The sequence below is a fragment of the Lactuca virosa genome, chromosome 8 (genome assembly GCF_052849685.1).
Source record: "Lactuca virosa cultivar CGN04683 chromosome 8, Lactuca_virosa_CGN04683_v6, whole genome shotgun sequence".
NCBI classification, from domain to species: Eukaryota; Viridiplantae; Streptophyta; class Magnoliopsida; order Asterales; family Asteraceae; genus Lactuca; species Lactuca virosa.
Genome location: NC_136433.1, coordinates 98104870 through 98115789, shown reverse-complemented (window position 1 = coordinate 98115789; position 10920 = coordinate 98104870). Strand labels below are relative to the sequence as shown.

The window sequence follows — 10920 nt, the reverse complement described above, 5'->3', positions numbered from 1 at the left end:
CAATCCAATACTCTCTCGAATTTTCAATTTCTCACTCTTCATTATCGCCGTGCTGTATCTACTTCGCCGGAGACGGTAACCTCATTTCCACACTCCGACTCAGTTTTCGTTTGGCACTATACGATCGCATTGCGCGGTCGATTTTGATTTATGATGTGAAGGACACGAGAGATGAAGGGAGTGGAAGTAATCAAACTCTGATTTCAGTGTTGAGATGGTATGTTTGCTTCTCATTCGATATCAAAGCGTGATTTTATGTTTATTTACGACAGTAGTTGAACTTATTACATGATGTTATTAAGGATTTGGTATATGTTATTGAAATATGAATGAATTGTTGCACTTCTGACTGAAAATTTTGATTCGAGATCTGACACGTTTATCCCTGAATGTAAAGCTTTAGTTACTATCTTATTGGAACATTAAGGAACAAACATAATAGTGTGCAATAAAGTTGCAATTTGAAGAGTATTTTTTGTGTTTATGAACAATGGTGCATATAATTACACGACATGATTAGAAATGCATACAAGTGATTAAATGCTCCATATCTCCTATGAGAGCTGCATGTTTGTATATTCTCCCCTAAACATCTGGCATCTAATCATAATGCAGGCTGAAGCAGTTAATATCATCCTAGGCACCCATGTATGGGTAGAAGACCCAAATATATGCTGGATTGATGGACAAGTTACAAAGATTAATAAACAGGAAGTTGAGGTCGAAACAACTGATGGAAAGAAAGTAAGTTGATCTTATACTCTTTCAACTGAGCATCAGTTTGGTTTTAATCTTTTGAAATCACAGTTTATGTGGAAAAAAAATACACAGTTATCAAGATTAAAGGCAAAAAGTAAAGAACTTTAATTTAGTTTCTAGCTCCATACTTTCTTCACTTTGGGAACTTTCTCCATAACTGTTGACAGATTACTGCAAAATTATCAAAAATATATCCCAAAGATGTGGATGCTCCAGCTGGTGGAGTTGATGACATGACCAAGCTTTCTTATTTGCACGAACCAGGAGTTTTGCAGAATTTATCCACAAGATTTCAACTAAATGAAATTTATGTAAGGAGATCTTCAAGTCTAATTCATTTATCTATTTATTATTGTTGATTATAGCTATGGACTATATAATGGCAGACTTATACCGGAAATATCCTCATTGCCATTAATCCATTTCAAAGATTGTCTCACTTGTATGAGACTCATATGATGGAACAATACAAAGGAGCACCATTTGGGGAACTCAGTCCTCACGTTTTTGCAATTGCAGATGTTGCTTTTAGGTAATTTGCCTTTCTTATTGCAATGTGAAAACTTAACATATATCTATACATCTATATATCTAGATATCTATATTAATATAATTATGTAAACATTGTCACTTGAGATGAATCAGGGCAATGATTACTGAAGGAAAAAGCAACTCAATCTTGGTTAGTGGTGAAAGTGGGGCCGGTAAGACGGAGACTACTAAAATGCTTATGCGATATCTTGCCTATTTGGGTGGTCGTAAAGGCACTGAAGGAAGAACAGTTGAACAACAAGTTCTAGAAGTAAGTTGACAAAATCTTCTATATTTCTCAATGAAAATATCTATTTTTTATAAAGTAACTTATCCGACTCTTTCGATTAAATGTCATAAATTCAGTCAAATCCAGTTCTGGAAGCATTTGGAAATGCAAAAACTGTCAGGAATAATAATTCAAGGTGCAGTAATTGTAAAATTATATTACAAAACCATTTTCAGTGTGAATTTCTGATGTTTTTTTATCCATCTTGCTGCAGTCGTTTTGGAAAATTTGTTGAGATTCAGTTTGATAAACATGATAGAATATCTGGAGCAGCCATCCGGACATACCTTCTAGAAAGATCTCGTGTTTGTCAGATTTCAGATCCTGAACGTAACTATCACTGTTTCTATCTTCTATGTGCAGCACCTCCGGAGGTAGAATCACACGCAATGCACATTCTGTAACTAAGATTCTAGCTATTTTATGAAATAATAGCTGTTTTGAGTTCTTCTCAGGAAGTTGAGAAATATAAATTGGGAGACCCTAAATCGTTTCACTATCTCAATCAATCAAGTTGCTTCCAACTTGTTGGTATAAGTGATGCTCATGAGTATCTAGCAACTAGGAGAGCTATGGATGTTGTTGGAATAACTGACAAGGACCAGGTTACATGAACCTCATTATTTTCATAATTTATTGTAAATTCAAATGAAACTGCAATAACAATATCACATATTCTCCTATTTTCCAGGAAGCAATTTTTAGACTTGTGGCTGCAATTCTCCATCTTGGTAATGTTCAATTTATCAAAGGAAAAGAGGTTGATTCATCGCTCCTGAAAGATGACAAATCCAAATTTCATCTGAAGACGTGTGCAGAGCTACTCATGTGTGTTTACAACTTATACATCGCTTTCTTTCTTGTATCATTATATATACATACGTTTAACCTCACATAACTATTGTCATTATCATGCATTCTCACTAATGCTCATTCATTCTTGTTCAAACGTATCGTTATTCATTCGTTCTCATTCTTACAAAATACGATTATCAAGAACACATTCTGACATAATGAGAATCATAAAAAAAGTCCATACTACCCTTATACACAATTTAATTAGTGAGAATGCGTGATAATTGCAATAGTTATGTGAGGTTGAACGTATTCACATTGCCAAACAACCTATTCTCTCAGTTATTCTCACATAATAGCACTGTCCACACAATAAGTGGTATCAAATCTTTGATTGTATATATATGTGTGTGTGTGTTTTGAAAATCTTTGAGACCATTTTCCCAACAAGTGGTATCAAAACTCCAAGTTTGAGGGAGGTCTTGTTTTGTAGTGGTTTGTAGTATGCTATGTGATTGCAACATTGCCCCTCAGTTACTTTGTGTGTTGATTATAGAGGTTTGTAGTATCTCTGTGGTTGCAGTTGTGTCTGATCTTCCACATCAAAAACGAATTTCCTGGTTGTTATGTAAACAATATATGTGTGTGTATGGATTTATCCTTTCTGATTTGATGTTCATATGATTTGCAGGTGTGATCGTGCTGCACTGGAGGACGCATTATTAAAACGTGTGATGGTTACCCCTGAAGAAGTAATTAAAAGAAGTCTTAATCCTGATGCTGCAACCATTAGCAGAGATGGTTTGGCCAAGACATTATATTCCCGTTTATTTGATTGGTATGTTGTTCTCTGTCCCTTTTTTTAATTAAAATAAGTTGAATTACTACACTGGTTCTAAAGTTGCATGATCATTCAAATCTGCAGGTTAGTTGATAAAATTAATATGTCTATTGGGCAAGATCCAAATTCAAAATATCTGATTGGTGTTCTTGACATTTATGGTTTTGAGAGCTTCAAGCAAAATAGGTAAATTTGATCTTGTGAAATAATCATTAGTTTTAGTGCTTCTTCTTGACTTGATCGTGATTCGTGATGATCACCAAGAGTTTTCCTTGTGCAGTTTTGAACAATTTTGTATTAATTTCACCAATGAGAAGCTGCAACAACATTTCAATCAGGTGAGATTTGACATAAAGGGTCACATATCCCTTTTTTGAACTTATCATAGATGTTTATTGTTTTTTATTTTATTTCCTACAGCATGTTTTCAAGATGGAGCAAGAGGAATATACCAAAGAGCAAATTGACTGGAGCTACATAGAGTTTGTAGATAATAAAGATGTCCTAGAACTTATTGAAAAGGTTTGTGTAACTTGAAATCCAAATAATAACTTTGAAAATCACGTTTTAATGGTTGTGCTACTTTTGCAGAAACCTGGTGGAATTATTGCTCTGCTTGATGAAGCATGGTATGAACTATGAAGAAAATGTTTGATAATATGTCTGTTTACAGTTTACCATGGTGACTCAGATTTTTGTTAGCTTATGCCACTTATTATGTTTTACAGTATGTTTCCCAAGTCAACTCATGAAACATTTGCACAGAAGCTTTACCAAACATTTACTAAGCACCCAAGATTTATCAAACCCAAATTGGCTCGCAGCGATTTCACCATTTCTCATTATGCAGGAGAGGTATATGAAATTTTTTATAATCTATCATGTACTAAGGAGCTGCTAATGTTTATCCAGACCTGAAGTAGCTATTTGCTTTATATTTATATTCAGGTTAATTATCAATCGGAACTATTTCTAGACAAAAACAAAGATTATGTTGTTCCTGAACATCAAGATTTATTGATGGCTTCCAAATGCTCTTTCGTAGCAGGACTTTTCCCTCCACTCCCTGAGGAGTCAAACAAATCTTCAAGCAAATCTGCTAAGTTTTCATCAATAGGTTCTCGCTTCAAGGCAAGTTTTCTCTAAAAAAAAATCCCACAACAGAGAGAAAGAAATCAGTCCTAAAAAGAAAACAACAATATTAAAACCAAAAATCCCATAATGAAATACGATAAGGGGAGGTTATATGTATGTAGTTGTTCCTCCACGCATTGGTAGAGAGACTACGAAAATCACAAACAGGGAAAATGACAATAGGGCCTACCCTGATTTTAAGCCTCCAACTGGGGAATACTCATAAGTCATGGCAGTAATTTGCCTCCCTCCAAAAGGAATAAAAGAAAATATAGATGTTGGGAAAATAGATCTAATATCTTTCTTGATTAATGCAGCTACAACTTCAATCTTTAATGGAGACTCTAAATTCCACAGAACCCCATTATATTAGATGTGTGAAGCCAAATAATCTTCTTAAACCTTCTATCTTTGAGAATGCCAACATCATGCAACAGTTACGTTGTGGGGTGAGTGTATTTGAAATAAATACCAATATTCTAACTCAATTTTGTAATACTTAATCTCATATAATATGATTTTTTTACTAATCATGAAGGGGGTTCTAGAGGCGATCCGTATAAGCATGGCTGGATACCCAACTCGCAAGAGTTTTTTTGATTTCCTTAACCGATTCAGTCTTCTGGCCCCTGAGGTTTTGGGAGGGAAGTAAGTAAAAGTTCTTTTCTTTTATCTAATTCAAACAATGCTGAAAATTGAGGAACATATTGGTTCTTACACCGAGTTTGTTGCTTATATTATCAGTCTTGATGCAAAGGATGCATGTAAAAAGATTCTTGACAAGATGGGGCTCCAAGGGTCTCAGGTAAATATAAGATGTTGCTTAGATTAGCATTCTTAATTTTTACTAAATTTCCATGTATAAATGGTTTGCCAGATAGGCAAAACAAAAGTTTTCCTTAGGGCTGGTCAGATGGCTGAACTAGATGGAAGGAGAGCACAAAAACTCAACACTGCAGCCAAAAAAATTCAAAGAAAAATAAGAACTCATATCACTAGGAACCGTTTTCTTTCTTTGAGGAAAGCTTCCATTTCATTGCAATCTCTCTGCAGAGGTTTGTCTTTCCACATAAATAACACTCACCCTTTTTTTTGCATGTATGATCTGTAAATGATTTCGCTCACCCTCTCTTTTGTTTTTACTAGGAAAGCTTGCTGCTAAATTATTTGATCACATGAAAAGGCAGGCTGCTTCACTTAAAATACAGAAAAATTATAGGCGACACTTATTTTGGATGTCATACGACAGACTTAAGCACTCAAGTGTAGTCCTCCAGACAGGGTTGCGGGCCATGGCTGCTCATAAGGCATTTAGATACAAAAAGACAACTAAAGCAGCACTCCTTGTACAAGTCAGTACAGTACCTACCTGGATATTTACATGTTGCGTTTTAAATTCAATTTTTTTTTTCTTTTTACTCTAACGAACCAATGACTGCAGGCTAACTGGCATCGTCATAGAGACTTTAAATACTATAAGAGACTGATGCGGGCAGCAATTGTCACACAGACCCGATGGAGGGGAAGAGTTGCTAAGAAGGAGCTTCGGAAACTAAAGATGGTTGGCTTCTCTTATATATAGTTACACTAAAAGTTACCATGCATCAATCTACATGTTATTAGTGTTGGGAAAAATGGTCTCAAAGATCCCCAACAACCTGCCCAATGATCTATAGAGAAAAATTTAATATATGACAAATTCTTACAATCACATAGATAACCTGTCTAGCCAATTATCTGACTACACTCACACTCAAGAGAAGTAAAGAAAAAAATCAAATATTTAAAAGTGTATTTTTATAAGCATGAAGCGCACTCCATCTTTTTACACTCTACTAATGTGGGACAAAATGCTTTTTTCATATTAGCCAACTAATCTCAACATTTAATTGCTCATTTTTAACATATACAGGCTGCAAGAGAAACAGGTGCATTACAAGAAGCAAAGGATAAGCTTCAAGCACAAGTGGAAGACCTGACTTGGCGTTTACAGTTAGAAAAACGCTTGAAGGTAATGCATTAATCTACATGTTATTATTCTGTGAACTAAAACTCAATTTGTGTTGTGATGAAATGAAAATGGGTAATGATGCAGACTGACTTGGAAGAAGCAAAAGGACAGGAGATTCTGAAATTGCAGAACTCCTTGCAAGCTATGCAGGCTAAATTTGATGAAACAAATACATTGCTTACAAAGGAACGTGAAGCTGCAAAGAAAGCAATTGAAGAAGCATCAACTATTGTTAAAGAAACTGTCCCAATCCATGTTGAAGACACAGAAAAGATTGATAAATTAAGTGCAGAAGTTGAAGAATTGAAGGTGATGTTGGTTTTCTAATAGTTCTATCTCACATCTCAATTTACTAATAAGTCTCACTTTACATAAATGTTGATTTGCAGAAATTATTAGAATCAGAGAAAAACCGAGCTAATGAATCTGAAAAGAAGTGCAACGAAACCGTAGAAACAAGTCAAGTTAAACAGCAGAAATTGGAAGAAACAGTGAACAGAGCAAATCAACTTCAGGAATCTATGAATAGGTATGTACACCTACAGTCATCATATTAAGAACTGTTTGCACATGGTACTTCAGAAAAAAAAAATGAATTTACTATATTCTTATACTTGATAGGCTTGAAGAGAAGCTTGCCAACATAGAGTCGGAAAACAAGGTCCTTCGTCAACAAGCCTTAACAATGGCACAAAACACCAAGCTACAGGCAGCACGTTCGAAGTCAATTAGGGTACATTCATAAAAACAATCTCCATTTTTCATCTTACAGATAAATTCCAACGCTTACACATATCTCTCTTTCTTGAACAATGACAGAGAACCGAAAGTACAAAAAGTACCAGTACTCCTAGTACTCCTGTGGTAAGTCGAGGTGTCTCAAAATTACTTATAATTAGTATTTTGAATTGATTTTTGTATCTCTCTCTCTTTTAAAATGTTACAGGATCTTCATAGCCCTTCAATGCAAATGAGGGATAATGACGTGGAGGAGAGACCACAAAAGTCACTTAATGAGAAACAACAAGAATATCAGGATTTGCTCATTCGATGTATCGCCCAACAGCTTGGGTTCTCAAAAGGCCGTCCAGTCGCCGCCTGCATCATATACAAATGTTTGAGACAGTGGCGGTCTTTTGAAGTAGAAAAAACCAGCATTTTTGATCGTATAATTCAAACCATAGGCCAAGCAATCGAGGTATGATTTGTTAAAAAAATCTATATATTCATGTGGTATAACTACATCTCATTGTTGTATTATATAGTAAATTACATTTTGGGTCCTTGAGTATATATAGCTGATTTTTTCAGTTTTGGTCCCAAAAAGTTTTCTCCTACAATTTTGGTCTATAGATTTTTGGTCCCTGATCCAAGTGAAATGCCTATGATTTTAGGACCAAAATTGCAAAAATCAGCTTTACTCATGGAACAAACAAGGACCAAAATTGCAAACATCAGTTATACATAACATAGGGACTAAAAATGTAATTTACTCTATTATTAACATATGGTACCTTTTGAATGAAGACACAAGATAACAACGATGTCCTAGCGTATTGGTTATCGAATGCATCAACACTGCTCCTGTTGTTACAACGCACATTGAAAGCTAGTGGCGCTGCTGGGGCCCCACAGCACCGGCGAACCACATCAGCTACCCTTTTTGGAAGGATGACTCAGGTAAAAAAATACAATAAATAAACAAAAAACAAAATCTTGTATTTATTTATTTATATTTCACATTTTTTTTCCTTTTTTGTAGAGCTTTCGTGGAACCCCGCAAGGTGTAAACATATCTATGATAGATGGGGGGTCAGATGGTGCATCTGACACGTTGCAGCAAGTTGAAGCCAAATACCCTGCTTTGCTTTTCAAGCAGCAGTTAACAGCATATGTTGAAAAAATATATGGAATGATACGTGACAATTTAAAGAAAGAGATTTCCCCCTTGCTTGGATTGTGCATTCAGGTACTTGACCTATTCCTATTATAAATTTTTATTGAATCCTTTGGAAAGTTTTTAACATGTTATAAGTTTGGGAATGAGTAGGCACCAAGAATATCCAGAGCAAACTTGCTAAAAGGGACAGCTGTTGCACTAGCAAGTGCTGCTTCTCAGGACATTCTCATTGCTCACTGGCAAGGGATTGTTAACAACATTGGATGCTTCCTAAACATGTTGAAGTCTAACAATGTCAGTCCCTTATCTCTCACATCTCAGAAATAGCAATGTACTTTCATTTGATTTGTTTACTATATAGCATACTACTTTTATTTCTTCATGTTATAGCATTGCACTTTGAAAAATCCACCCAGGTATAGCAATGTCATCCAAATACAAAGAAAAAAATTGAAAGTATGATGCTATTATTGGGTAGAATTTTTAAAGTATGTATTGATAAGGGAAAAAAATGGAAGTTTAATGCTGTAGTAGAAATAAATGAAAGTAGGATGATATATAATACACAAACAAAAGAAAGTAGGTTGCTATTTTTTGCATCAGCTATTATTATTATTATTATTATTATTATTATTATGCAAAAAAACTTTATTATTTTGTCCTTGTAGGTGCCACCGTTTTTGGTTCGCAAAATCTTCACACAGATATTTTCTTTCATCAATGTACAATTATTCAACAGGTTCTCACACAATAATCTTTCACTACAATCTACATGTCTGTTTACTTAGTACATGAGCCAAAGCTTATTCATTCAATTTAATTATTTATTTATTTTTTTAATCCGTATACTTGCAGTCTTCTGTTGAGACGAGAATGCTGCTCTTTCAGTAATGGAGAATATGTAAAGGCAGGATTATCTGAATTGGAACATTGGTGCTACAAAGCAACTGAAGAAGTAACATTTTCTTTTTTCTTTTGTTTTTTTAATATTGTTGCTAATTGTTTATCTGATTTTACAAAAATTAATAATAATAAAATCAAAATTCCAGTATGCGGGATCAGCTTGGGATGAGCTTAAGCACATAAGACAAGCTATCGGGTTCCTGGTATTCCATCTTATGCTTTTAATTTTGTTTTATACAATTTATCTGATTAATTGCTTATCAATTTTTCCATTTTTTGAATTTAGGTTATACATCAAAAGCCCAAAAAGTCACTGGATGAAATAAGTCATGATCTGTGCCCTGTTCTTAGCATACAACAGCTATACAGAATCAGTACTATGTATTGGGATGACAAATATGGCACACATAGCCTTTCTCCAGATGTATGTTTTTATATTTTAATTAACACAAACTTACTATAATTAATCAATTATTTATTACTCTAATTATTACTATCTATTTGACAGGTTATTTCCAACATGAGAGTGCTGATGACAGAAGATTCAAATAACGCAGTGAGCAGCTCTTTCTTGCTGGATGATGACTCAAGGTTTTGAACATTTATTTATTATTATTAGAATAAATTTTTGTATATATATATATATATATATATATATATATATATATATATATATATATATTATTTTTCTGTTGATATTTTATCATATGAGTTTTATATCCTGTGATGCAGCATCCCATTCTCTGTTGATGATCTCTCGAAATCAATGGATCAGATTAATATAGCAGATGTGGAGCCCCCACCACTTATTCGTGATAATTCAGGTTTCAGTTTCTTATTGCCACGTGCTGAGTCATGATCAGATTTCGATTTTAGCATAATGTTTAGTGAATTAGTACAATTTACAAATATGCCATTTGGATCTTCTTCTATTGACTTGTTGGTGATATAGTTTATATTTTGTAGTTTTAAAAATAGGAGGATAGTGGAAATGGATTTTGTAGATAATAAAACAAACATTGATTAATATCTTACAATGAATAAAAAAACATTGGTAGACAAAAAATCAACAAAGATATTGATATTGGTAAACTCCTCGTCAATGTTTGTTACCTATTGGCAACTCTAAACGTTACGTATAATACATCATGTTAGATCATTTCATCTACTTTTTTTTTTCTCACGTCGATAGTGAGTGTTGATGATATTAGTATTTTTTTAGTAGTTAATATTTTTTAGAGTAAACAAAACTGTTCATGGATTGAAAAAAGGTGTCAAAGTTTAATATTTATATTGATAGGATCAAGGTGTAAAGAGAAAACATGTGTTAAAGAAGAATGAATAAGATTTGTAAAAGAACGTTTTTGAATTTTGACAAACGTCACAACAGAACATTAATATTTTAGTGCATGTCATCATGTTTTATTTGACTAGTTCAAATTATATACGACAGGTATTTTTCACATGTCTTGACAATTCCCATGTGATTAGTTTATAATAACAAATATTTTTGTAAAAACATTACGTCCAACGGCTTTTTAGTTCAATAAAGTTAAAGTTTGAGAAATTTGGGTTATCGATTTATTTTAACAATTTAGCTTAGGAAAAGTGATAATGAAATATAATTTTTTATACCATTTAGTCATTGTTTTTAACGATTTACAATTTCACATTTGTTATTAAAGAAATAATACCTTTTTGACCGTTGTTGGTATAGTTGGTTTTTCTGTTCAAAAAACATCATTAAACTCATATTT

The 10920-nt window shown here is 33.6% G+C and overlaps 1 protein-coding gene across 1 annotated transcript; it reads left to right on the top strand.

The window, feature by feature from the left end:
- The first annotated feature begins 609 nt into the window (after positions 1-609).
- Positions 610-10182, top strand: LOC145129969 (myosin-9-like). The gene is made up of 36 exons (XM_079064810.1): positions 610-744; positions 927-1070; positions 1146-1291; positions 1405-1561; positions 1657-1715; positions 1794-1953; positions 2035-2184; positions 2271-2407; positions 3066-3212; positions 3300-3401; positions 3496-3553; positions 3636-3737; positions 3807-3844; positions 3944-4070; positions 4164-4346; positions 4667-4798; positions 4888-4997; positions 5094-5154; positions 5227-5404; positions 5496-5701; positions 5791-5910; positions 6262-6360; positions 6445-6669; positions 6750-6889; positions 6982-7093; positions 7180-7224; positions 7307-7558; positions 7888-8040; positions 8123-8329; positions 8411-8554; positions 8929-8999; positions 9116-9215; positions 9310-9366; positions 9450-9587; positions 9672-9754; positions 9896-10182. The coding sequence occupies exons 1-36, from the start codon at positions 610-612 to the stop codon at positions 10020-10022; spliced, it is 4605 nt and encodes a 1534-aa protein (XP_078920936.1). The 3' UTR covers positions 10023-10182.
- Positions 10183-10920: the final 738 nt, after the last annotated feature.